This window comes from Eptesicus fuscus, chromosome 5, assembly GCF_027574615.1.
Source record: "Eptesicus fuscus isolate TK198812 chromosome 5, DD_ASM_mEF_20220401, whole genome shotgun sequence".
Taxonomy (NCBI): Eukaryota; Metazoa; Chordata; class Mammalia; order Chiroptera; family Vespertilionidae; genus Eptesicus; species Eptesicus fuscus.
This window is the reverse complement of record NC_072477.1, coordinates 42,459,697-42,486,442: the sequence shown is the minus strand read 5'-3', so window position 1 is coordinate 42,486,442 and position 26,746 is coordinate 42,459,697. Positions and strand designations below refer to the sequence as shown.

General features: G+C 52.2%; 1 protein-coding gene across 1 annotated transcript in view; it reads right to left on the bottom strand.

The window, feature by feature from the left end:
• The window catches only part of ITGA11 (integrin subunit alpha 11), a 119,417-nt gene that overhangs the window by 45,156 nt on the left and 47,515 nt on the right, over positions 1 to 26,746 (bottom strand). Inside the window, exons 3-7 of the mRNA XM_008139088.3 lie at positions 16,503 to 16,603; positions 11,665 to 11,756; positions 8,986 to 9,100; positions 5,387 to 5,514; positions 3,780 to 3,928 (exon numbers count right to left, since the gene is read on the bottom strand). Of these exons, the coding sequence (XP_008137310.2) occupies positions 3,780 to 3,928; positions 5,387 to 5,514; positions 8,986 to 9,100; positions 11,665 to 11,756; positions 16,503 to 16,603 (585 nt within the window). The remainder of the gene's footprint in view (positions 1 to 3,779; positions 3,929 to 5,386; positions 5,515 to 8,985; positions 9,101 to 11,664; positions 11,757 to 16,502; positions 16,604 to 26,746) is intronic.

Here is a 26,746-nt window from a genome sequence, read left to right as displayed (position 1 = left end):
GTGGGGGGGGTGGCGATTGGAGGTCACAAGAGGGACGCTGGGATGGGGCCGCCCCTGGCGGTCCCCCAGAGGGGCAGCCACAGAAACCAGGGCCAACTCCCACCCCCTCCTTATCTCCAGCAACCCAGAAGGTTCTGAGACCTCGAACCACAGAATAAGCGGGGTTGAGATGCCCAGGCCACTGCTTGTCTTTAAAAAGTGACTTTAAGAAGCCCCTGCCAGGTCCTGACCATGCTGTTTTGGGCAAGCAGATGGGGTGGGTTTGGGAGGGGAGCTCAGGGTCAGGTGGAGACCTTTGGAGGCCCTAAGGTGGTGGTTCAAAACCCCGGCTGCACGTTAGAGTCACCTGGGGAGTGAAAACCAACGTGGGGCCCAAGCCCTCCCCAGACTCTTGAAGTCGGAATCTCTGGGGGGTGAGGTGGGGTGGGGTGTGGGGGCCTGGGCGGCCGTCTTTTTCAAAGCTCTCCTGCACACCGGCATTGAGAACCACGTACCAAGTCCTGCACAGGTGCCACGTCTGAGCAACTTAATGCCCAAACAGCTCTAATCCACAAAATCCCTGCAATGAAGCCTGACAAGGTTCTCATTTCTCCCATGAGGACAACTTTGATTCTATTTTGGGAACGGTTAAACATCAAATTCTACGACAAATGTTCCTTCTTCTCGCTTTTTATTTTGTTTTCAGTGCTGGGAGCAGGCGCGTGGCCAGCCCGTTGGGCAATCCAGCCAGGGGCTGGGTGGGGGTGGGGGCCGGCACACCTACCCCTCGGTGCCGCGGAAAGACTCCTGCAGCTGGAAACCAGGCTACGAAGCATGGAAAATTGGCTCCCGAGCCATCACCGGCTCTCGGTGCCTCTGTGGCCAACCCTCCTTTAGACCGTGAGGTTCTGAGAAGGGCAGACAGGGCCTGGCCCGAGAGGCTGGCCCAGCAGGCAGGATTTGCCAATAAGGATCTAAAAATAAACGTTGCCCTGCAATGATTCCTTGTGGATCTGACCCACAGGTTCGAGCTCCACAATGCTAGGTGAAAGCCGGTCTCCGGCTTGGGTTACCAGGGGTATCTCTTGCTACACAGCAAGCGGATGAGCTGATGTGCGTGATTTAGCTGTTGAGGTATTCACAAAGGTGAATACATGAGGCTAGACTCTAGCCGCTAGAGCATCCTCAAGCTACCAGCTAAGAGAAACAGACCATCTGCCATCCTCTTAGCAACTCGATGATATTCTGAATATGCTGACCAAAAAATCCTCTACTTTTAGTCTGAGCTGGGAACTAAATGGGGGGCAGAGGAACACTCCACATGACTAGGGCTGATTTGGGGCTTAAGTCCGACCCATTGGGGAGAGAACTTTGCTAACTCCTTAAAGGAGATTCTAGGTGCTTCCATGACATCATCAGAGGGCCAGGCTCAGAAACAAAACTCCACACAAAATATATAGCAAGGAAAAAGCCAGGAACAATTTCAGGATCGCATTTCCATAGAGTGGCATAGTGTGAATATCGGCGTGAATCTGCAATAGGGTGAATGCTGGCATGAATCATCAGATTTAAAATTGTGATTTGTATTGTGCAAAAGACTTGGCTTTGTTCCTTTGTAAATCAGACGACAAGTTCCTGGAAAGCAGTGAGAGCGCTAAACTCACAACAGGTTCCACGAACCCAGAAGCCAGAGGGACCCCAGGGAAAAGTAGGCCACGTCATGCCTCCTTCCTGCTCAGAACCTGCAATGGCTCCCGTTCCCCTCAGGAGCTGACACTGGCCCACCGGAGCCTTTAGGGTCTGGTCCCGTTATTCCTCTGAGCCCTCGCTTCCGCTCTCCCCTCTCCACCCACCCTGGGCTGTGGTCAGAGCATGGCTCCCACTGTAAATGTTCCTCCACGGTCCCCATCCTCTGTCCTTATCAGGGCAGGATGTCTTTTGTGGAAAGTCTTCTCTCCACCTGTCCCTGCTGGAATCCGGGAGTCCTCCCAGGACAGGCCAAGTGCCACCATTTGGGCATTCCTCCCTGGCCCCTGCCTGGGGCCCCTCCCTCTCTCATCCTCACTGAGTCAGGCTGACAATCATTAGAGGCCCCCAAGTCCCTGGCTTGGCTCTTTGTACTTCAGTAGGTCCACAGCAAAAACGCACTATGAATAAACGGGCGAGGAGAGAAAACCTTTTACCCTCAGAGGCACTGGCTGCAATTTGGGGCCCAAACTTGGCAGGCTGGGAAGATCAGATTTCACACGTCACTGGAAGTGCCCATTGCACCCCCCAGTGGCTGCATGAGTCATGAATGGTTCAAACTACCAGGTGAGTCACACACTTCCAATCGCCCTGCAGTTGGCGGGCTGGGAAAGGAGAGCAGAACCGGGGGAGAGGGGGCTCACACTGAGGAAGCCATAGCTCCCTGGGCACAGGCTGCCTCTCCCTGGTGTCTTCCCCCCCCCCCCCCGGCATTTCACAATCCCCTGCTGGGGTCTCAGGGGCTCACCCCAATGATGCTAAAACAGCAAAATGGCCTGTAACTCGTGAGAAGGAGCAAGAGCCACGTTCACACGGAGGGATGCTCATTTAGGGAAAAAGCTTGAGCAAGTTTTAGCAGCACAGAAATATGTCAGTGGAGCAGTAACTTAATCTTAGAGGGCTGTAAGGTTGGAAAAAAACCCTTTTGACCGCATGAAGTCATGTTACTCCTATATAGCTCTAACTGCAGAATTCTGGCAAACACATCGACTAGCCCTACGAGAGGTGGGATTGTAAGGAACCGGGACTGTGGTTTCAGTGAACATAGCAGAACCCATGTTCGTAGGCGTGAAATTGACAATTAAAATCTGAATACCTGGGATACAGTTCTCTTAGGAGGTTGGGCCTCAGCTTAAAAGATCTTGGGGGTTTGCCTTTAAAATCACTCCCTGATTTCAGTGCGGGGGGCGGGGTGAGCACAATGTTCTGAGTGATGGCAGCATCACTGGAGTAAAGACATAGCCGCTGTGTGGACAGGGACAGAGGCAGCATCCATCGTCATGAGGAGCGGGTGCTGGTGTGATTTTTAAGGAACCAGCCTCATTGCTCTACACTCTCAGATGTTTGACTTAGCTATGGTCTCCACACTCCTGGTGACAAACACGCCACAGGAAGCTTCTCCCCTCACAGAGCCGACACACTTTCCATGGGGTCACTGTGGCAGAGCGGATTTTCCAGAGTTGGCTGCAGCAGTATTTCCCATCGCAAATGCTCTCCTGCCCTGTGACCTTGCCAGTCCTCCATCAGGAGGCAGCATCAAATTCTCCTCCCCTTGAATCTGGGCTGGCTTTGGTGACTTGCTCAATCAAAGTTAGATTCTGGGACTTCTGCAGTGAGGTCCCGGGCAGTCTCAGAGTTCCTGTGTGGGTCTCTGGGAAAGCTCACTCTTGAGTTGCTGTCTCTCAGAGCCCAGCTGCCATATTATGAGAAAACCAGGCCCTATGGCCACGTGCGGGTGCTCAGGTCGCCTCCCCCAGCTGAGTTCCCAGCCAACAGCCAGCATCAGCTGCTAGTCACACCGTGTGCCATTTTGGACGTCCGGTCCAGTTGAACCTTCAGATGACAACAGCCCCAGCGGACACATGAGAAAAATCCAAGGGAGACCTGACAGGCTGAGCCCAGCCAATCCCCAGAACTTTGAGGAATTAATAAATTATTGTCTCAAGGAACTAAATTTTGTGGATATTTGTTACACAGCAATATATAACTAGAATGATATCTGAGATTTAAAACAATTAAAAATTTTTTTTTCTTTCTTTTTTGTTGTTGTTTACCGAGCAAATTCTATGCCAAACGCCGTGCGGGTCTCGGTTCCTCCCCTCTGCTCAATTTGGCTGGCAGCCTCCACCACGTCCCTGACAGACCGGTAGTCACTGAGGTGGAACTCATGCACGGCGTCTTCTCCGTACTGGACAACGCCCACCTGCAAGGTAGAGGAGCGGGCATTGAGACACCTTGGCCCCCGGAACTTAGACCTTGGTGGTGAGGCTCCCTGGAGGCATCTGTCTGCCTGGGACTCTTCAGGAGTGAGGAAGGCTGGGGACCTTCCCAAACCAAGGAGAAGCGGTTCTGAAGGTTCTGGGATCAAACGGATGGCTTGGCGAGACAGTGGGAGGTGCCTATCGTGGGAGGAGACTGCGGTTCAAAGACAAGCCCAAAGGTTAAGTTTCTCGCTTAAAAAGACAAAAGTTGAGAACAGAATTGAAATCTAAAATATTAGGAATAGCATGGGTGGAGGCCATGGCATTGTCCACCCAACTCTAGAACGAAGGTTCCTTAAAACTTTGAAGAGGAAAGGTTCTATCCCCAAGGTTGATAAAATATTGACAGTATTAATAACTTCAAAATAAACCTGGAGACCTATAGTAGCGTTAGAATGACAAAACGTTACTGTTGGGCGGGCCCAGAGTTTGTTTGGTACAAGTGCATTTCTAATGCCGGATTCACCCACGACACCCTAAACGATCTTCCAGCCCTGGCCGGTGTTGCTAAGTGGTTAGAGCCTCAGCCCACACACCAAAGGGTCCCGGGTTCTATTCCTGGTCAAGGGCATGTACCTGGGTTGCAGGTTTGATCCTCAGCCCTGGTCAGGCATGTGCGGGAGGCAACCAATTGATGTGTCTCTCTCAGATTGATTTTTTTTTCTCTCTCTCTTTCTTTGCCCCCTCCTTCCCTTCCACTCTCTCTTAAAAAAATAAAATGAATGGAAAAAAAATCTTCAGGTGAGGATTAACAAAACAAAAACACAAACAACAACAACAACAACAACAAAAAACAAAAAAAGAAAGAAAGAAAGAAGAAAAGATCGTCCAGTGCTGGGTAACTCATTACTTCCTAAGAAAGCCCACTCCCTCAACACCTCTAATCATTACAAAATAACTTCTTAGATGGGTTTGAAAGCTGCCACCTGGGACCTTCTATCCATTCGTCTTCGTCTGGCCTGCCAAAACCACGTGGAACCAACCTACGCCCCGTAGCCGGCAGTGCTTCGATACATGCTGGCAGCGGTGGCCTCCTCCCTAGCCTCTTCTCCGAGATCCATGGGCCTGACTCCCCTGTGCCTCACGCAGCAGGGCTCTGGTGCTACTCAACACTCCTGCCTTCCTCCTCACTCGGTAGCTGGTCAAACGCTTTCCTAATCGCTGGTGACTTCCCAGTGTTTGACCTGGGAAGTAAGGTCTCCTCCAAACTGGGTGGGCCCAGCAGAGACGGGGGTCCTGGGCTGCCGGGCCCTGGTGCTGGCCCTTTCCCCTACACCTTCTGAGCTCATGCAAAGACGCTCCCCCCTCCTCCCCATCCCCCGCTCCCCGTACTCCAAGGCTGCATCTGCCACGGGTTTGGGAGGCCCTGTTCGGGGGAGGAAAGAGCCCGAGTCGCTCACCTGGATCTGCCCGGGGCCGATGTAGAACTTCTTCAGGATGTTGATGAGGAAGTGCTGGACCTCCACCCAGGGGTAGATGCTGTTGGAGCCGTCCAGGACAATGACGATGTCCATGTAGGTCTGGCACCCTGGGAAATCGGGGACAGTCACAGCTGCGCGTGGAGCCAGTGTCTGCAAGTTTCTGGTTCTCCAGAGGCTTGTCCAAAGGACAATTACGTGTGCACAATTCCCTGGGCTGGGGAGCTGTCCTGGGCAGGGCGCGGTGAATGACCAGCCCAGGAATCCCTGGCTCTGCTCCCCTGCTCGGCGCTGGCTGTTTGAACAAAGCGTATGCACACCCGGCTGCCCTGCTCCTCGGGAACTCTGCTCACTGGGGGCTGACCACCGTCGGCGAGTCAGTGTTTTGGAGGCAGCCAACACTGTCCAAAGCAGGACCTGGTTACCGTTTGTTTTGCTGTAACACGCAGGCTGGCAGTTACCACTTTCAGCCCCAAAGAATGGGTTTCACTTTTTTGGAGGGTGGTATGGTGTAATGGTTAGGAGTGTGGAATCTGTTGGACTCCTGGCTTTGACCTTGGGCAAGTCACTTAACATCTTGGCATCCGTTTCTTCTTCTGTAAAATAGGCATAGTGATAGCAGAGAATTGCCATGAGGAGTCAAAGCGATGATGCTTCTAAAGGGCTGAGCACCAAGTAAGTGCCTCAGAAATCTTAGCTGATATTATTTTTCCTAAAAAGCAAACCACTTTTGGCCCTAACCGGTTTGGCTCAGTGGATAGAGTGTCGGCCTGTGGACAGAAGGGTCCCGGGTTCTATTCTGGGCAAGGGCTTTTACCTTGGTTGCAGGCTCCTCCCTGGCCCTGGCCCTGGTCAGGGTGTGTGCAGGAGGCAACCAATCGATGTGTTTCTCTCACAACAATGTTTCTCTCTGTCTTTCCCTCTCTTCCACCCTCTCTACAAAAACAGTGGAACAGTATCCTCGGATGAGGATTAAAAAAAAAATAAAAAAAAGCAAACTACCGTATTTTCCGGCGTATAAGACGACTGGGCGTATAGAAGATTTTCCTGGGTTAAAAAGTCGTCTTATACGCCGGAAAATATGGTACTTTGTTAATGTGGCAATAATATCATGGGTCAAGCTCTCATGCCTGTATCTCCACTCTGAGCATAAAGGTTTCTCCATATTTTTGTAATATTAATGCCAAATTAAAAGGAATGATAGAAACCAACAAAAATAACCTAGTGAAACATTGGTTATATAAATAAATGTAAAAAACTTCTTTTAAAATCTAAGCAATTTATTTCTGTTTGCAAATGGTTACTTTGAAATAAGACATAATCTGATGTAACATGTCATGTACAATATATAGGTTATATCATATTGAAACATTGGGCATCTGCTTATTTTTATTGGAGACTTTTCACACTGTTATAAACTCTACTCTACAGCAATGTGTGTGGCAGGGGCCTTTTGTGTGAGAACATTCCAGCAGCTCCTGCCTCAGGAAGGTCCAGTGTGTGGAAGTCAGTGCTCCCAGAGCGAGGATGCTGGTGGCTTTGAGCCCAGGGGCCCTTTGCAGGCTTTGTGTTTGGCGGGCGGGGCGCTTGAACGCTCACAGCTCACAATCACCTCTGTTTTAGGAGCAGTTGTGAGACCTTCTCGTCCCATCTGCACGCTGTGTACAGCTGTGGTGGCCTGACACACCCGGGCTGACAGCACCGGTGGCTTTGTCCTTTCCCAGTCTGGTTTAGCTCAACATGTGGATGAGCCCCCGCCCTGTGTGGGGCACCATGTGATGGGGCGACCACAGGGTGACCGAGGCCAAAATGCCTTCATTCAGAGGGGTTGCTGATCTAGGGGTAGAGACCAGGTTTCTTTGATTTTTTAAGCAAGTTTTTACTATTAAAATGCCTTTATTATTGCTGGTTATTTTTTTACAGTTTCAAATTCTTTTTTTTTTTTAAAGATACCTTGGGAATTATGATAAGTGAAATAAGTCAGACAGAGAAAGACAAATACTGTATACTTTCACTTATACGTGGAATCTAAAAAACAAAATAAGTGAACACACAGAACAGAAACAAACTCATAGATATAGAGAACAAACAAATTGGGGGTTGGGGGCTGGGTAAAAAGGGGAAGGGATTAAGAAGTACAAATTGGTGGTTATAAAATAGTCACTGGGGTGTAAAGTGCAGCTTAGGGAATAGTCAATAATATTGTAATAACTATATGGCATTGGGGGGAGGGGGGGACTAAACTTATCCGGGGATCACTGTGTAAGCTACATAAAGGTCTAAACACTATGCTGTACACCTGAAACCAATATAATATTGAAAGTCAACTGTAATTGAAGACATTTTTAAAATTAAAATTAGATGTCTTGGGAAGAATCTTGCTTTAGGTCTGTGTTTCCTAAACATGGCTAAACACTCCACTGAAACGTGCACACACAGATGAACGCATGAGCGCGCGCACACACACACACACACACACACACACACACACACACACCCGGGGCTAATCTCAGACCTGCTGAGTTGGAAGCGCCCTGGGATCTGAATGGGATAAGCTCCCTGGGCCCTGCTGCTGGTCAGCTGAGTGGGAGGCCTCCCCACAGGAGCCTCTCGGCTGAGCTTGTCACCCTTGGCTAGAGGAAATAGCACCCTGGGGGTGAGGGGGTTGGCGATGTTCCCTGTTCATATCTCTCCCCCTCCAGAGCCCCAGCACTGCCGTTTCCTCTCCTGTTTTGTGAGAATAGAGTCAAAGCCTCCTCATCGCCTTAAGACAGCCCCTTTCCAGCCCCCCCCCTCCCCCTTTAGGATGCTGCTTCCTTGTCCCTCCCACAAGCACCATCTTCCCACCCCTGACTGGGCCCTGTTGTTGGAGGGAGGCTGCAGCTAGCCAGAGGCACTAATGCCCTCACCCGCAATAAAACGGCAGCAGCTGCTTGGGCGATGCTATTGAGCCCAGAGGAAATAGTGAGGCTTGGAGCCAAGCAGTCTGGGCTCGCAGGAGGCAAAGTCTGAGCTTCATTTCCCAGATTTTCGGGTGCGGAGTGAGTATGAGGTTCAGTGTTCCATGAGGCTCTGGGCAAACTGGGCAGAGCTTCCTAAGGTCCAGAGACACTGGCTGGACGGGACTATTACCAGGGATATTTCTGTTCTCCTTGGTCTTCCACCTACAGGGCAACTGAATGGCATGAACATCAAAGGGCACCATGCACACTGTAGTCTAAGTGAACGGTGTCCTCAGAATTGTGCAGTGCGTAGCTTGCCCGCTGTACACAGTGGCCCAGCAACTTCTTCCTCACTCAGGCTGGGTTTGCAGAGAGCCTCCCTGGCCACCAGGATTGCCTCCATAACCTTAGCTCATTTGCCCTCCACCATCACTCTGTGGGGGTGGGGGGCAAGACTATGACCCCACAGAGGCCCAGAGAGGTCAAGTGAATTGTCCCTGGTCCCCCACAGAGCCAGAGCAGGGTGGGGCTAGAGTCCAAGTGCTGCTTTGTAGCTGCAGGAGAGCGGTGGTCAGAGCCCTGCGCCTCCCAGGGACTGCCGGCTGCTCAGCCTGAGTCTGCAGAGTTGAAGCCACTTACTTTGGAGAGCTGGGGCCACGGTCTTGGAGAATCTGAAGTTGGAGTTGACTCTCGAACACATCCCTGTGGTGTAGTAGGAGCTTCCACACTCGTGAGACCAGAGGGGGCTGCAGGCCTGGAAGCATAGCACAGACCCCCAGTCACTGGGGGCCTTCAGGGTGGGTCCAGGCCCAACGGCCTTCAGCCTACTCCCAAGCTCCATGACCCAAGATGGATCTCCTCTCAAGTGCTGGTATTCCCAGGCTCTAGAGCAGTGGTTCTCAACCTTCCCAATGCCGCGACCCTTTAATACAGTTCCTCATGTTGTGGTGACCCCCAACTATAAAATTATTTTCGTTGCTACTTCATAACTGTAATTTTGCTACTGTTATGAATCGTAATGTAAATATCTGTGTTTTCTGATGGTCTTAGGCGACCCTGCTAGCAGTTCTCAACCTGTGGGTCGTGACCCCTTTCACAGGGGTTGCCTAAGACCATCGGCTTGCTCTAGAGGGTCTTCTTTGAGTTTACCTGAACTCTGCTGCCAGTCCCCTTGGTTTCAGGTGGAACAGAGAAAAACAAATCTTAGATTCCTCCTTCTCCTATTTGCAAGGGTCTCCATCCCACCATCTAGGGCTGTTTCTCTTCTACCTGCCCACCCACCTACCACACAGGATCTGGGAATGTCTTTTCACCTGTGGGACTGGACTCTGTCTGAACAGGTCACCTGGAGGTCCTTACTGGGCCAACTTCCAGGGCTCCATCCTGAGAACATGCCCATGGTTCATATAGGGGAGGGAAACAGAATGTCTCTGCTTTTTCTCTGAAATTTGCTGCTAAAAACATTGATCTCAACGCCTCATTTAAAGACTGGGTGATGAGTTCCTCTCAGAGTCAGACATTAAAAATGAAAGCCCAGCTCCCTGTCTCGATTTTTCTCCTGCTGCTGGGAAACCCAGGGCTAAATTTTATGCTGCAATTTCCTTTGGTTTGGAGGAATAATTATTCTACTTCCAATCCCTTCATTTAATTAGCTTTCTATTTTTACTCAGATTTTAAAGGCTTGGTTTTATTGGTATCCTTTGTTGAAACTGCTATAAGTTATTTTTGGAAGTAGGGGAGAATAAAGAATGGGAGGGTGAATGATGGATGATGAATGGATGGATGGATGGGTGGATGATAGAAGATGCATGATGGATGATGCATGAAGAATGATGGATGATACATGAAGGATGATGGATGGCTCGATAGATGGATGATGGATGGATGTAGGAAGGGATGGATGAAAGGATGGAGGACGAGGGGGTGGATACATCTACAGATGGATGAGTGGATGAATGAATGGATGGATGGATGGATGGATAGATAAATGGAGAGATGGATGATTGGTTGGGGAAGGACTGATGAGTGGAAGGGTGAATAGATGAGTTAATGAGTTAACAAAAGTTGCTATTTATATACCAGGGTCTTAGCCTACCCACAGAGGCCCCAGAGGGCATCAATGAGCATCTCAGGACTTTCACCAGGAGAGCCACTACACTCTTTTCAAGTCCCTGAGCATTCCAGTCATCTTGTTGCTCTAGTGTCTGGTGCTCCAGACCCCAGACGTCTCATCTGTCAATAGAAATGAACTGATGGACAAGAACAAAGAGTGACACAAGCCCTCCCATCTTACAGTGAGTGACGCATTTTATTGGGCTTTCTGGGGTAATTTTTTCTAAAATCCTCTTTTGCAGAGTTTCTAGGAATAAGTCCCAGAGGATCCTGTTTTGAACCCCCAGCTTCACCCAAAGTCATGGTGATTCACTGGAACGTGGTGGCAAGGAGCAGGCAGTTCCCCTCTCTCATGCCACCTGCGTGCCAAGCCTGTGTCTGCTCACCTGGGCAGGGTGCAGAGACCTCCACACATGACCCGCTGCTGCCTTTCTGTCCCAGCATCCTGCTTACATCACTCATTTGCTTACTGTTGTTCCCTCAAACCAGAATGTAAACTGCAGGGGGCAGGAGCTCTGCTGACCGCTGAGTCCCAGTGCCTGCCGTTGGTTCAGTGTATTGAGAGTGCTCAAAATAATTGTTAAAATGAATGGATATCTTTATCACCTCAGCCCAAGTACCCGCGCCTCTTTCTTCATTGCTAAGGCCTGTTTATTCTTTAAAAAAAACACACAGGAACCTCCCCTGGGCAGCCTTCCCTCTAGTCCTGAGCAGTCTAGGTGGCCCATCACTCGGCAGCCTTTCCCTGGTTGTAGTAAATCTGTATTCACTCATTTTTTGCTTCCCTTCCAAGTCTTGTTAGGGTGTGTGGTGTGTCCTATTCCTTTGATCAAACCTGGAGCAGAGGTTCGGCCTCTGTCTTGGACAGAGGGCTAGGTCCCCATTGGGCTGTTGGCCTTTATTTATTTTTGTTCCTTTTCAGGCTTTCTGTCTCCCACCATCAGGGTATGTGTGTAAAAAGGATCAACTTTTTTTCTTGTCTGGACTGTCCCTCACCCCCCAAAATTTAGGGCACAGCAGCCAAAGTGGCCCAGGCAGGAAGCTAGCAGAGTGGTGTGTGTGGGCAGCAGCCTGGTGGATAGAGTGCGTGTGAGGACACAGTCACCCCATGTCTCTCCTGGTCCCGGGAGGGGGTCCATGGGGCAGGAGGGTGCATGGGGCAGGAGGGTTGGGGCTTGGAGAGAGGGAGGGGCAGGTGGCTCTTACCAAGAAGCTGTTGTCCTTGGGGTTGGTGGCTAGGCTCAGGCCAAGGCGCATGTTGTCCTTCCGCTCGGACACGTTGGATAGGGTGACCCTTCCTGAGATGGGAGGGAGAAGCTTAGCCTGCAGCCCCCTCCCCACCGCCCACCCCCATCCCAGAGTCTGCTGCGGCTGCTGGCCAACAGAGATGCCTGTGGCAGGGCTGGTGCCAAGTGAGTCCTCCCCACGTCTCTCTGCACGTTGATGCAGACCATCCCGATTTACTAAGGCCTTGATCAGACATGGTCTAATCAGTTCCTCTCAACTCGCTGTGAGATGAGGAAAATGAGTCTCAGAGAGGCCAAGCAACCTGCCCAAAGTCACAGGAAGCACATGGCAGAGCCTTCCATCTCCTAGTCCAGAGCTTTCCCTCCTCCAGTGCCGGAAGCCAATTCTAGTTTGTCAGCAGGGCTGAATCATCTGGGAATGGCTAAAGGCATTTCCCCAAACCTGAAAAGGATACATAAATTGATTGCTTGCTGCCAGACAGCTCAGGGCATCTCAACCCACATGTTATTGCCTCCTGTTGGCCAAACACCTGAACAACCGGAGGCAATTCCCCAATCTGACAATGGATTCTGTACGAAACCCTATGCTTTGATGTGTATATCTACCTTGCCTTAGGACAAATTGTGTTAATAAAAAGCAAGGGTTCCTGAGACAAGGAGAACTTGGTTTCTTTAGCCAAGCTCGTCTGGCCCCCAAAATGCCTTCCAAAATTATGTTTCATCTCTGGACTCTTATTTAATTTACGCACAGCGCCTTCTCCAGGTTTCTGAACCCTTCTAGATGCCGGATCAAGACCACCGGCATTACTCCAGCCCTTTGATGAACCCAATCTTCCCCTTGTGTCCCATCTGACACATACCATGGCACCCCACCTGGCTTTCCCTGGGCAGTGTCTCCTCCATATGTTTCTTCAAGCCCCCTGCCCTGAAACTTACCCACCCCTGGCCTGCTCTCTCGGGGCCCGCTTGCCTGATTCACTGATGATGATAACGGATCCTTTCTCACGGGTAGCCAACTAACAAGAGGCTTCTAGAGGTAAAGGTCTTGCCAAGAATGTCAAAGAGCAGGATTATCAGCCAAATGGTTGTAGGGAGGTGGTGGTGGCAGATTAGAATTGCTAAATAAATTATGTCAGTTAAGATTTTACTAGATCATTCTGTCAGGCCACTGAAGGGAAGGAAGTGAGCTTGAATTCCCCAGACACGTGTTGGGATATAAGTATACGTGTATGTATGTGCACGCATGCACACATGTGAGTGCACACATGGGTATGGGCACATGGAGGAAAGGTTTGGGGAAGCAAGTTGGGCATTTCGTTGAGCCCCGAGCCTCCTGCTGTGAGGAGGATCTCGTATCCTCCCTTTTGGGCAGAAGGGTGATTTCTAGGCTCCTGGCCTCAGGAGCATGGTTTGCATTTAGCATTGTTGGCCCTGGAGGTATGGAGAGCTGGCCCGCCTTCTGGGCACAGCCCTCGGGGCCTGGGTGGGCGTTCACAGAGAGGAGCGGAGGCCAGGCCTGCAGCCGCCTGGCTGCGCCTGGCTGGGGTGGGCAGCTGTGTTTGTTGTTGTTTCCCTTTGGGCTCCCTCAGCTGGTAGTCAGGCTCCTTTTGAAATCCAGCCCCTGTTGGCTGTGCTGTGACTGGGATTGCTTTCTGTTTTATCCATCCAAAGGCACCGGAGAGGAAATAATAGTCATAACTGTGCTTTAAAAAATCGTCTCTTAATCATTTACAAAGTACCATCCACACGTGCCCTCCCCAGACCCCTTCTTAGTCCTGGGAGGCCCAGAAGTTACCATTCCCGGTTTACAGATGAAAAAAAATCAGGGTGCATAAAGGGTTAGTGACTTCTACAAAGGCGATTGCTGGTGAATGATAGAGTGGGGACTTGAACCCAGAATATTCAAGGTTCCATCCTGAGCTTCCCATCTGCTGGCAGGGCTGTGCGGGCACTGGGGTGGCAGTGAGAAATCTGGAGAGGAAGCTCCTAGCCCCAACTGGGCAACATCCACCCTCAGCGGCTTGACGAATTCTGCCCTCCACTTACTTAAGGGGCACGTCCCTCCCCTCAGCCTGCCCCCCGCCTTTCTCCCGTGTCTCAGGAACGGAAGTCCTCAGTGGAGCCGCGCCTGCGGAGGCAGATGGGCATGGCAGGGAAGACCGTCGTGTTGGAGGAAGAAAGACTCGGGCTCGGGTCCTGTTTCTGTGGCTTCCGCTGCCTGTGGATTTGGGGCAGGCACTACCTCCGTCTGTGACCAGGAGACCAGTGCCTTTCTCAGTGGGTCTCTGTGAGGGTCCGGGACACAGCCTCTCCTCACACAGGGCCAGCCTTCCAGAATCCCAGCTCCTCATTAAAACCCCTAGCTCCGCCCGGCCGGCTGGCGTGGCTCAGCTGGCTGAGCATCGACCTAAGAACCAGGAAGTCACGGTTAGATTCCTGGTCAGAGCACATGCCCGGGTTGTGGGCTCAATCCCCATTGTGGGTGGTGCAGAAGGCAACAGATCTGTGATTCTCCCTCCTCATTGATGTTTCTATCTCTCTCTCCCTTTCCTTTCCTCTCTGAAATCAATAATAAAAATATATTTTAAAAAACCACAAAACCCAAAAAGTCCCCCTAACTTCATCCAGGAGTTGGGAAGAAAGCGCCCGCTGTGGTGGTTGTTCACACGGAGGTGTGAATGCCTGACGCACTCAGCCCTCCGGGAGAGAGGAAGGCACATTCCTGGCTTGGCGGGCTCAGAGCCTGGAAAGGCCCCGGAAAACCCAGGACTCAGGTTTCCCTGCCTTGCATTTTCCACTGCGGGGCCACGCTGACAGATGGTCTTCCTGCCGTGGAGCTCTCTGTGGAGGGGAAGGAACACGCCTGAGATGAGGCTTCCTGGCCGCGCTGGGCTGCCCAGCTATGTCCCAGGTCAGGAATGTTTTCAGGTTCCAGGGGTTTCTCCCCGCCAGCGGGGGCTCCTCCTCTGCAGGGAAACCGGGCCCACAGGGGAAACCGAGCAACAGCGGAAACGAAATGAGCGGTTCACGCAACTGTGTCCCCACCTGGTTCAGGAGCTTCTCTCGGAGGCCGCGGTGGCCCAGCCCCGAGCCCAGTGCCTGCACCTGCCATCAGCCCCCTTGCTCCCTCTGCCCCAGGCACAGAGCCAGTCTTTCCAACAGAGGGAGCTTATTCCCACCCCAGGGCCTTGCACTTGTCTTCCTCTGGCTGGGATGCTCTGGTCCCAGTTCACCCCCAGACCTTTGCTCAAAGGCTCTCTGCTCGGAGAGGCCGTCCTGACCACCTTGCTAAGGCACAGGCCTCTCTCCCTACCGCCTCCCCGCTCACCCTGGCTTATCACACACAGCATTTCTCTCTACCCAGGCTGACCTTCATCCTAGTTTGTCTACTCACTTATTGTCTCCTCCTTGGAGACTTGTTCTCTGCTGTGTCCCCAGTAACTCGCATTGTGCTTAGCACATACCAGGTGCTCATTGAAGTTCGGGGGACATACTAGACTGGAATGAACCCTAGGATCATCCCCATTTTACACACAAGCAAACAGAGGCTCAGAGAGGGGCTGTGAGCACCCTATGAGCACACGGTGAAGAAACTGCACAGCGGGGAGGAGACACCCAGCGTGGCCTGTTTTGGAAGCTGCGCTCTCAGAGTGGCGAAGGCCGGGATCCGTGAGCTACCAGCCAGCCCCACCCCCCTAGTCTGTTTCCTCCTGAAGCCTGGGCCTCGGCTGTCCCGGGGTTTGAACTTCCCACCCGTGGTGCTGACGCAGATAGGAGCAGCAGGGGTGCCCAGCACCACGGGCAGCCACTGAGATCGAGTTCTTGGGGCTTTCTCTTTGATGCGGGCCTTTTCATCCATCTGCTTACGTCTTGGAGCTCTGCCATCTCCCCCACCCCTCCCCACAGAGCCCACCCCACTGCTCTAGGGTGCAGGCTCCCCTTCTGGAAGAGGGGGAGGCGGAGGGTCCTGGCCCTGGGCTGCCAGTCCTCTAGGGCAAGGCCTGGAACTGGGGCTTCTCAGCCCAAATGGAACTTTTATTCCCTTCCGTAAGCAAGTGGAGCAAGTGGTGGCCTGGCCACTGTCTGAGCTTTAGGACAAAGTGGAAGTGGTTTAGAGGACTGGTGTGTGTACTTTAGGGAAAGCTCCCCCACCCCCAACCCCTACCCCCAGATTTTACAAGGGCTGGGAAGGCCTGGAGGCGGCTCACAGCACCCGCCTGTGGCTGAAAGCTCTTCAGAGGAACAAAGCCTGCATTTCAGGAGGGCGGTGTCAGGTAGGGGCAGTAGACTGCCTGGATTGAAATCCAAGCCTTGCCGCTTGTTAGCTGGGGGACCCCAGGCAGGTCCCCTCACCTCCACATGCGGTCATTTCCTCCTTTGTTTAATAGTTAGATTTTATAGGGGATTAAATGAGTCAACACATCTGAAAGTGCTGGAACCAGTGCCCGACGAGGCGCGGACATCCTCTCAGGTGTCTGAATGTGAGCTGTGGCTGTTAGCACCCCCAAATCAGAAAGGAGGCAGCAGGCGCTTTTCTCCTGCTGGGAAGGGGCAGGGGATGAGTCGGAAGGAGCAATGCCCTGGGACACTGGAGGCCTGGGCTTGATTCCCCGCCAGCCTCCAACAAGCCGTGTGACTGTGGGAAAGTTGCTTCCTCTCTCTGGCCTCAGCATCCTCATCTATAAAATGGGCGCAGGGACACCAGCTGGGAGGAGCCCGTGCGATTCTGCGTTGTCCGCCTGTCCCGCCCCACACAATGGTTGGCCTCCTTGTGGCGAGACCAGAGGCCCTAGTTACCCAGGTTGAGCTTTGTGCAGTTCCCGTGGGTCACCGGACACTTGTACACGTCTCCCGTCTTCTGCTGGCCATTGGTTTCCAGCGGGGCACCCACGACGAGCCTGGGAAGGAAGAGAAGACACGTGACGATGCTGGGGGAGGTGCTCCTTCCGGGTAAAGGCTGGAACCTGGGGGGCAATGATGAGGGGAAGGTGAGGTGTGTGGGGGGAACGTCCCTCTTGGGGAGGGATGCTGGGCTTTCAGTGTGAAGTCTCGGGGCCTGTGGCCCACTCCAGGCCCTTGCCAGGATGTGGAGATACGGAGGCGAAGGCCACATGGGTGCAGCAACAAACGGGAGGGAGGCAGTCCCTGGGAGAAGGGCAGGGCGGACATCACGGAGGAGGTGATGCTTGAGTTGGGCGTTAACGGTTGAAGATGAGTTTTTGAGATGGTAGGAGAGTGGTCATGGTGGTCCTTCAGGCAGAGGAATGCTTTTGGAGCCATAGAGCCTTCGCCACCTGGCACCACCTGCAGGGCCTCAGGCCTCACCTGACCTGACAGCCTTTCAGCCAGCGCCTCAGATGCGGGGCCGGCTGCTCAAGGTCACGACTGTCCCCTGAGCCACGAAGTCGTTGCTCAGGGTGGGCCAGGCAGCCAGCAGGGCTCAGCAGTGTCCAGGGACAGCCAACCCTCTGGGGCGTCGGCCTTGAGCCTGTGCTGTCGTGAGCTTATTTGGAACCGGGGTCTTTGCAGTTGTAATTAAGGATCTCAAGATGAGGTCCTCCTGGGTTACCCACGTGGGCCCTGCAGGGAACCCGCGTTGGAGGTTTAATATGGCTCCCGCAGTAAGGGCGTCTGGGATATGGTGAGCGCTCTGTGTCAAACCTTCTGTGACTGTTGAACTCTGTGGCCTCAGGCTCGGCTCACTACCCAGAGAGCCGCCCAGAGATCGACGCCAGACCCCTGGAAGGAGGTTAATGAATGTACAGAGTGCGGATACCTGCCCGACGTAGTCTGTTAACTTAGACACGCAGGATTCTTCCTGGTGGTCTGTGTGCCTACCCCCATATGCTTTTACTACTCACACCCTATAAAAAAGAGACCCTGTCCGGGGAGGGGGTGGGCTTTCCCCGGCCGGCCACCCCTGGGAGCACAGCTGCTTTGCCCATGTCGGTAAGCTTCTCCTATTAAAGCTCTTTCGCATTTGAATGAAGCTACGTGTCAGTTCTTTGGAATCGATGCTGAATTTAGACTTTTGGGGCTTCCCCACAACAGCCCTAAACCCAGCGAGTGTCCTTACAAGAGACACGTGAAGGAGGCTGAGGAGAGAAGGCCCTGTGAGGACGGGGCAGAGCTAAGAGGGGTGCGGCCACAAGCCAACGAATGCCTGGGGCCACCGGAAGCTGGAAGGGGCAAAGAAGGGTTCTCTTCCAGAACCTTCCGGGGAAGCACAGCCCTGCCGGCCCCTTGTTTCGGATGCGCGGCCTCCAGAACTGCGAGAGAACAAAGCCCTGTTTTTGTGAGCCATCTACTTGGTGCCAGTTTGTCCTGCACCCACTGGGAGTTAGCACACCTTGCTTACTTGCTTCTGGAAAATAACGAGTGGACCCCTTCCTGGCTTGCCTAAACCTGGTGGTGCCACCTCCCTTGAGGCCAGGGAGAATCCCACCTTCCCCTATGGCTCCCCAAAGCCCCCTCTCTGCCTCACCCCCAGCCGGAAACCCAGGGCTGATATAAAGCGAAACCCTGAGGACAGGGGGGGTTTCCCCTCAGTGACCACCTGCCGCTCTGCCAGCGCCGCCTGCCTCTGGCACATCTGGGACCCTCTAGGCGTGGGGTGCCTGTCCAGCTCTCGGCCAGCAGCGGCCTCCTCGGCTCAGGCCCTCGTGATAACAGCCACTCAAGAATGGAACCCTCCCAGGAGGCTGCGTGGCAGGGCAGCGGGTGCCACAGCTCTCGTGGCCCGAGAGGCCTCCCAGGCGGGACAGAGCATAGATGACCATGAGGTTTGGGCACAGGTACCGGTGAGACGCTGGGAGCAAGATGGCCTTTCTGGAGCCCTGCCCTCCCAGCAGCTGTGCCTCCCTGCTGCCCCCTCCCCCCACCACATTCCCCCACCCACCCTGCAACTCGGCCCAAAGAAGAAGCAGTCAGTCATTTTCTGACTTAAGAGGGTTGAGAGGGGACAGGCCTGGAGGTTCAGGCTCTACAGGACTTTGGTGTCTTCTGGTGGTCACACTCCCCCGGCCCGCCTACCCGCCTACCCGCCTACCCCCCTACCCCCCTCTCTGCGCTGTCAGGAAAGAAAGTGAGGTCTGAAGTGGGAGTTAATAGAGCTCTGTTTGAAATTAAGAGTCTATGAAATAAGAGCTGAGGTTTCTCCCCTGGGGACCAGATAATGACGGATTCTAAATATATCACTTATTAAGCATGCCCATTTTGGACTGGCAGGAATTAATTGGGCTCATAAAATCTGTTTGTCTAGACAATGTGATTTTTGGCTATGAGAGAGAGAGAGAGAGAGAGAGAGAGAGAGAGAGAGAGAGAGAGAGAGGTGTCAGTGTGCGCGGCTGAGGCGCCAAGCTTGCTTTGCTGGCTGCTCTGGTGTTCAAGGTCAACCTGATAGTTCAGCGAGTCTTCCAGGGGAATGTGCCCTCCAGCACACCCTGCCCGTAGGGGAGTGCTGTCTGCAAGGAGTGCCTTCGAGGAACAGCTTGCAGGGTGCCTCTGGGGGGATCAGGCACAGCAGGTTCTAGATGAGAAAACCATGGCCATCTCCTAGAAGAGCTACCTCGTGTCTTAGAAAACACCCCGGCAGCTGGCCAGGCAGACTCCCCACATTTCTTCCCATTTTACACATCGGGACTCTGAGGCCCCCTGGCCTGCTCGGAGGGACCCCAACACAGGGTGAGGTCTTTGGGCTGGGAATCCAGGGGCTGGGTCTTCATCCTGATTCGGTCACCTGCTTGCCCTGTGGCCTTGAGAAGTCACTGACCTTTCCAGACCTTGGTGTTCTTGGCTGCGAAATGGGGTTATCGATTCCTGCACTGCCTACCCCTCAGGGGCACCGTGGAAAGTCACCGACGTCAAAGGACACCAAGAAACAGAAGGGGTTGAATCAAGGTGAGCTCTGCACAAAGACTGCTGGCTTCCCGGAAGCTGTGTGTCCTGGTAATGGCCAACATGTGGCATTCAGGCAGTAAATCTGCCAAGTCTCAGTGACCCCGAATTTGCTACAAGACCAAGAACAAGAGCCAGCCCTTACATCCAGCTCCATCCTCCCGGAGCTGGTCTCTCTGGGTGTCCGTGGCACTACATGAGGTGGCAGGACAGGGCTTATTATCCCCATATTACAGATGCAGAAACTGAGGCCCCGGGAAGGGAGCGGACCCAGGCCCCACAGTTGTGGCAGAGAGCTCTCCTGAGACAGCTTTCCCCGTGTTGCCCCAAATATCCCTTCGCCGTGAAGGAATTGGCCTGGGTCAGCCCTCCTTGCCACTCTTGAGTGTCGGCATTACGTGTGCCTGTCGGGCTTGAGGTTTTGAGGATATGATTCAGTCTCACTGCGAGGGGAGAACTGCCTAAGCACAGGGAAAATGTTTGCGTCATCACCGAGACCCGCCAAATTGCTCCCGGGGTCTGGCAGCCCCTGCCACCTCCTGCGGCCGCAGCCTTATATAGCCATCTGCAACCTCAGGGCCTGCTGTGCCTCGTGGAGACTGGACACCCTACACCCTCTGGCGTGGGCACCAGCACGGCATGGCAAACCCCAAAGGTCGTGGTGAGCATTGGGCCCTTTCCATGGGCCGTGTGCTGTGACTCACTGGCTGTGGGCTCCCGGCATTCTTCCCGTGGAGGCGCGGGGGTCAGGGCTGCTGCGGATGGCAGGATTGGTGGCAGGCTTCAGCCACAGCCCTGTAAGCCCCCTCCTTGGTGGCTGCCCTCTAAGCAGGGCCTGGTCAAGGGAGGAGGCTCACCGTGGATCTGGCCACCTGAGGAAGGCCGGACAGGGTCCCGCTGGGCCCTGGGTTCCTTGGCTCCCAGCAGGACACAGGCGAAGAGAAGGGGTTTCTGGCTTCCTCCCTCACACCCTCTCCAAGGCCCCATGGACACTCATCCTGACTTCTGCTTATCCTAGGCTCCACCCTTTAAGGCAATTTTAGTCTCTCAACCTTTTAGGATGCCCACTCCTGTAAGAAAAAAAGGTAACATGTGCCTCCAATGTGTGCAGTTTTACGTTAATTAAACCAGTGTATATTAAACAACTGTCAATCTGTAGATTAAATATCCATAATCCTGTTTTTTTTCAAATAAAACATAAACCTAAGTAGAACTTGAATCACTTTGTTTCTATACCCCCGTATCACGTCCTGCACATCCTCTGTGGTGTGCACACCCTACCCTGGAGATCAGTCCTTTAAGATCCAGCACAAATTCCCTCCTGCTCCAGGAAGCCCTCCATGATTACCCCAACGTTTTCCACATGAACCAGCATCTAATCCCTGCTGTCTGTTGTGGCCAGTGCTTTAGTGTCATCTTTCCTTAAGGGCCAAGATGTTCTTGTGTGCCCGGCTGCATAGCATGGGGTGATCTGCAAGGCTCTCAGAAAGAGGTGCCCACTGGCTACTGTGGCCCTCTGTCTCACAGTCAGCAGCAGCAGCATCGGAGCTTTTGGCTTTGCCTCACGACTAAGAGGAGCCTCCAGACTCAGATCCTGGAAAAAGGGTTGCTGAGAAATTGTGTATTTTTTCATGCACAGAGTTTCAGTGGAGTGACCCAACTTCCGTTTAAAGTCAACGTTGCTTGATTCCCTGGTTTCCACTTCCCTCTTCTCAAAAGTCCTCATTTCTGTATGGGATTCAGGGAGCCTGGCCCCATTCCCAGTTCTGGGGATGAAGCACATACCTCAGGCTAGGCCAGCATAGCTCCTGGCTGTAGTGACTGAGACAGGTGAGCAAATGACTTAAGTCACCCAATCAGAGTGAATCTCAGGGCTTCTGTTTGGGACTCTGGGGCCAAAGTAGGTCCTTTCCTCTGGTATGTAGATGCAAGCCCTGGGACTGCTGGGCAATGAGATGCAAGCCCTGGGACTCCTGGCCAGTGACCTTGTGACAATGAGAGGTGTGAGCTGATGCATTGTGTGTGTGTGTGTGTGTGTGTGTGTGTGTGTGTATGTGTGTGTGTGGCTGAGAGCAGCATCTAGAGGAGGAGTTGAAGTCCTGATGATACTATGAACCCCTGGATCAAACTGTACCTGAAGCTTGTGCTCTTCTGATATATAAGCAATAACTACTTTTTATTGTATAAGCCCAATTGAGTTGAGTTTTCAGGTATTTATAACTGAAAACATACTAACTAGAATGTGCAAGGCCAAAAAAAAAAAAAAAAAGCACATAGTTAAAATTACTCTTAGAAATCCATGTATTACCATACGATAAGAGGAGCATGGCATCCGAGACCAATGAGAAAGGAGCAGATTCCTATCCCCCAGCTCATGCTCCACCTGGGGCACATATTTGCTGCATGAGTGATGGGTGGACTCTCAGACGCCAAGCACATTATTTTTCTCGGGTTAACTGAATGTGTAAGACTGTCCCCTGGCCCAGCCTTAGGGAAACAGAAATCCTTTTGTTCTATGTGCATTTACACAACCATTTGAATAGGGAGCCCTACACTGGGAAGTTTCTGGTTACCTGGTAACTAGCCTGGCAGACCGCAGAGCTGGGGGAATGTGGTGACTCCTTGGGCTAACCTCATGGCCTACCAATGAGGCCTGGAAGGCCAGGAGCAGGGAAGCGCTGTGTCTGAGGTCTTAGAGCAGCCGGTGCAGAGCTGGACTGATGCTCAGTGGCCTGACCCCCAGGGAAGTGCTCCCCCAGGCCACAGAGAGGGGACAGCCTGGAGGCAGGGGCTGGGGCTCTAGGCCCAGCTTGGCCCTTTACCGGCTGTGTCTGGGGAGGCACGTGTGAACAGCTTAGTTTCCCAGCAGATGAGGTGAGCAGATGCCATGGGCAGAAAAAGGCCATCAGATGCTTGGAGAAGGAAGGAGGAAACCTCCAGCTGATGGGCCTGCCCCTGGAGGAGATCCCAAGCCCAGAGGCCAGCATGGACCACTGAGGAAAGGCAAGGTGTGGGCTTCATCCCCACCCTGGCCAGCCTTTTTGCTCCTCGCTGCAAGACCTGGATCTACATCCCAGGAAGTCCAATGATCACTGTCTATTCTTTTCATTTCAACGATTCACTTCTGATGCAATTAAATTGTATTGATTTTGATCACCTTTGAGGTGATTAGTTTTGAGGCTGGAAGGGCAGTTAGTACCTGAGGCTCAGGCAGTGGATGTGACAAGCCTGTGAAGAGACACCGGTCAGTGTCAGAGCTGGGCTATTGTAAAAAGCCGGGGTGTTCAGATAGCCCAGCTCTGGGCATGCAATGCCCAGCGTGGGGACACGGTGCCCTCCCCGGGGCCAGTTGGGCCGGATCCTCCTCTCCCACCCCCTTCCCTTCCCCACCTGTTCCTCTCTCCCAGCACCCTTTCTCCATGCAAACCCACCAAGGCCCTTTGTTCCATTTCTCTCCAGGCTTCGTTTCCCTTTCCTGAAATCAGACAGGGGCACCAAGGAGGGGGCTCCGCTTGAGGAGCAGAGAACTCAAGGGAACAAAAGAGATTATTTCTTTAGCAAGGCTTTTTCCTCCCTCTCTCCATGGAAAATGTAATCTCCTCCAGCCAGGGTGAGTATGATGGCTAATGTGTTCAAGATGGGGCTGGGAAGTGCTGAGCAGCGCAAACTCCTACTGGGGGTGGGGGCCCTGGGGCTGCGCTGGCTGGGGGCAGGTGTGGGGGGAGCGCTCACCTGGGACCTGCCTGAGGGGAGATGAAGGTACCTGCTTATCTTCCTGGGCTGGTAGGAGGGGCTTATGGTTCACAGTGGCTCAGATGTCTGGCAGGGCCTGGACTCTGGGGTGGGGGGGAAGGGCAGGAAAATGAAGCTCCCTCTGTTTGCCAGCACATCCTTTACTCTCTCTACTGCTGTAACACCCTCACCAGCGATGGGGATCCTTGGTGTGTAGTTTAAACAAACACAAATACTGTGATGCTTAATTTTATGTGTCAACTTGACTGGGCCATGGGGTGCCCAGTTATTTATTTAAATACTAGAGGCTTGGTGCACGAATTCGTGCACGGGTGGAGTCCCTCGACCTGGCCAGCGATCAGACTGATTGGGGCTGTGGGAGGTTGGCCGGCCTGGAGGAGGGGTTGAGGGAGATTGGCTGTGGGAGCTCACTGACCACCAGGGGGAAGCTCCTGCATTAAGTGTCTGCCCCCTGGTGGTCGGTGTGTGTCATAGTGACCGGTTGACCAGTTGCTTAGGCTTTTACATATATAGATTATTCTGGATGTGCCCATGAAGGTGTTTTTGGATGAGATGAGCATTTTAATTGGAAGACTGAGTACAGCAGATTGGCTTCTCCACCATGGATGGGCCTCATCCAATCAGTCGAAGGCCTGAATAGAACAAAAAAACTGACCCTTTTCCAGATAAGAGAGAATCCTTCCTGACTGACTGCCTTCGAACTGGGACATTGACTTGCTCTAACCGTTGGACTCAAATTGAAACATCAGCTCTTCCTAGGTCTCCAGCCTGCTGGCCTTCAGACTGCACTCCACCATCGGCTCTCCTGTCTCTAGCTTTCTGACTCACTCTGCCGATCTTGGGACTTGTCTGCCTCCACAATCACATGAGTCAACTCCTGATAATAAGTCTCTTTGCGTACAGACGGTTTCTGACTTATGGTGGTTTGACTTACGATGTTTTTGACTTTACGATGGTGTGAAAACGATATGCATTCAGTAGGAACCATTCTTTGGATTTTGATCTTTCCTGGTCTAGCACTCTGCGGCATGACAGATACTCTCTCGTGATGCTGGACAGTGGCCGTGAGCCCAGCTCCCAGTCAGCTCCGTGGTCACGAGCGTGAACAAGTGATACTAGACAGTGTATTCATTGTGTCAGATGGTTTTGCCCAAGTATAGGCTGATGTAAGTGTTCTGGGCATGTTTTAGGTGGGCTAGGCTAGGCTACAGTGTTTGGAGAACCCTGACTAATACATTGACACAGTGCTTGTTATGTTCTGAGGGCTTTACACACATTGTTGCATGTTGCTGATGGTCCACACCCTTACTCATCATTGAATCATAAGAATTCATTGAGGAGGAACCAAGATGGCGGCATAGTTAAACAACTAATCTGCTGCCTCACACAACAATTTCAAAAATACAACTAAAAGACAAAACGTCTACCACCCAGAACCACGGGAAAGCTGGCTGAGTGGAAGATTTACAACTAAGAAGAGAAAGGAGCACAAACGCTGAAAAGCTGAGTGAGGTACGGAGGCGCGCGAATCGGGCTGGCGGCGGGTGACTGGGTGTGCGGCTTTTCTTCAACCCAAAGGGAGACAAGCTCCCGATCACTCTGAAATCCAGTTTCTGGGGACACTCGGGGGACCCAGACACCTACGGGGAGAAGCTGGACTCTAGGCCATCAGGTCGGAAAGTGAGAGTGACTTTTTTGCAGAGGTGCGCCCAGCAATCATTGTTTTACTGCGCTGGAACGCGGGGCGCAGGGACTTGGAAACGGGAAAGGCAGAGACGGCTGACGCCAGTCATCGCCGTTGGCCACGCCCTAGCCTAGTGACGCCCTGAGACCCCGCCCTGCCCAGAGACCCCGCCCCGCACATTCTACAAACCCGCCCAGGCTCCACACAGCGGCTTTTGCATATAAATGGCCTGTTCTTTGGCAGCTCAACCAAATTAACTGCAGCTCCAGTTAAACTGCTCCAAACCGCCCAAGCAAAGGAGGAGAAAACTAGTTCTTGCTGTAGCTCCTGCTGGGGGACACACAGTACACAAGGGTACACCAAGAGTGTCCACCTCAAGTTACTGGGAGGCTGACCCATTGAACCAATAGGACATCTAGTACACAAAACTACCCTACCAATTCAGGGAAGCAGAGAAAATGAGGAGGCAAGGAAACAGATCACAAACCAAAGAAATGGAGGAGAACAAGCGACTGGACATAGAGTTCAAAACACGGTTATAAGGTTTTACAAGAATTTCATGGAAAAGGCCGATAAATTCAATGAGACCCTCGAGGATATAAAAAAGGACCAACTAGAAATTAAACATACACTGACTGAGATAAAAAATATTATACAGAGACCCAACAGCAGACTAGAGGATCGCAAGGATCAACTCAAAGATTTGGAATACAGAGAGGCCAAGGACACTCCTCCAGAGAAGCATGAAGAGAAGAGAATTCAGAAAGTTGAAGATAGTGTAAGGAGCCTCTGGGACAACTTCAAGCGAACCAACATCAGAATTATGGGGGTGCCAGAAGAAGAGAGAGAGCAAGATACTGAAAACCTATTTGAAGAAATAATGAATGAAAACTTCCCCCACCTGATGAAAGAAATAGACTTACAAGTCCAGGAAGCGCACAGAACCCCAAACAAAAGGAATCCAAAGAGGACCACACCAAGACACATCATAATTAAAATGCCAAGGGCAAAAGACAAAGAGAGAATCTTACAAGCAGCAAGAGAAAAACAGTTAGTTACCTACAAGGGAGCTCCCATACGATTATCAGCTAATTTCTCAACAGAAACCATGCAGGCCAGAAGGGAGTGGCAAGAAATATTCAAAGTGATGAATAGCAGGAACCTACAACCAAGACTACTCTACCCAGCAAAGTTATCATTCAGAATTGAAGGTCAGATAAAGAGCTTCACAGATAAGAAAAAGCTAAAGGAGTTCACCACCACCAAACCAGTATTATATGAAATGCTGAAAGGTATTCTTTAAGAAGAGGAAAAAGAAGAAGAAAGATAAAAATTATGAACAACAAATACATATCTATCAACAAGTGAATCTAAAAGTCAAGTGAATTAAAAATCTGAGGAACAGAATAAACTGGTGAACTTAATAGAACCAGAGGCATAGAATGGGAGTGGATTGATAATTCTCAGGGGGAAAGGGGTGTCTGTGTGGGGAGTATGGGAAGAGACTGGACAAAAATCATACACCTATGGATAAGGACAGCGGGGGGGGGGGAGGTAAGGGCAGAGGGGGGGTGGGAACTGGGTGGTGGGGAGATATGGGAGGAAAAAGGAGAAACAGTTGTAATCTGAACAATAAAGATTCATTAAAAAAAAAAAAAAGAATTCATTGAGCTCCTATTAGTGCACCAAGCACTGGGGGCAGATGATG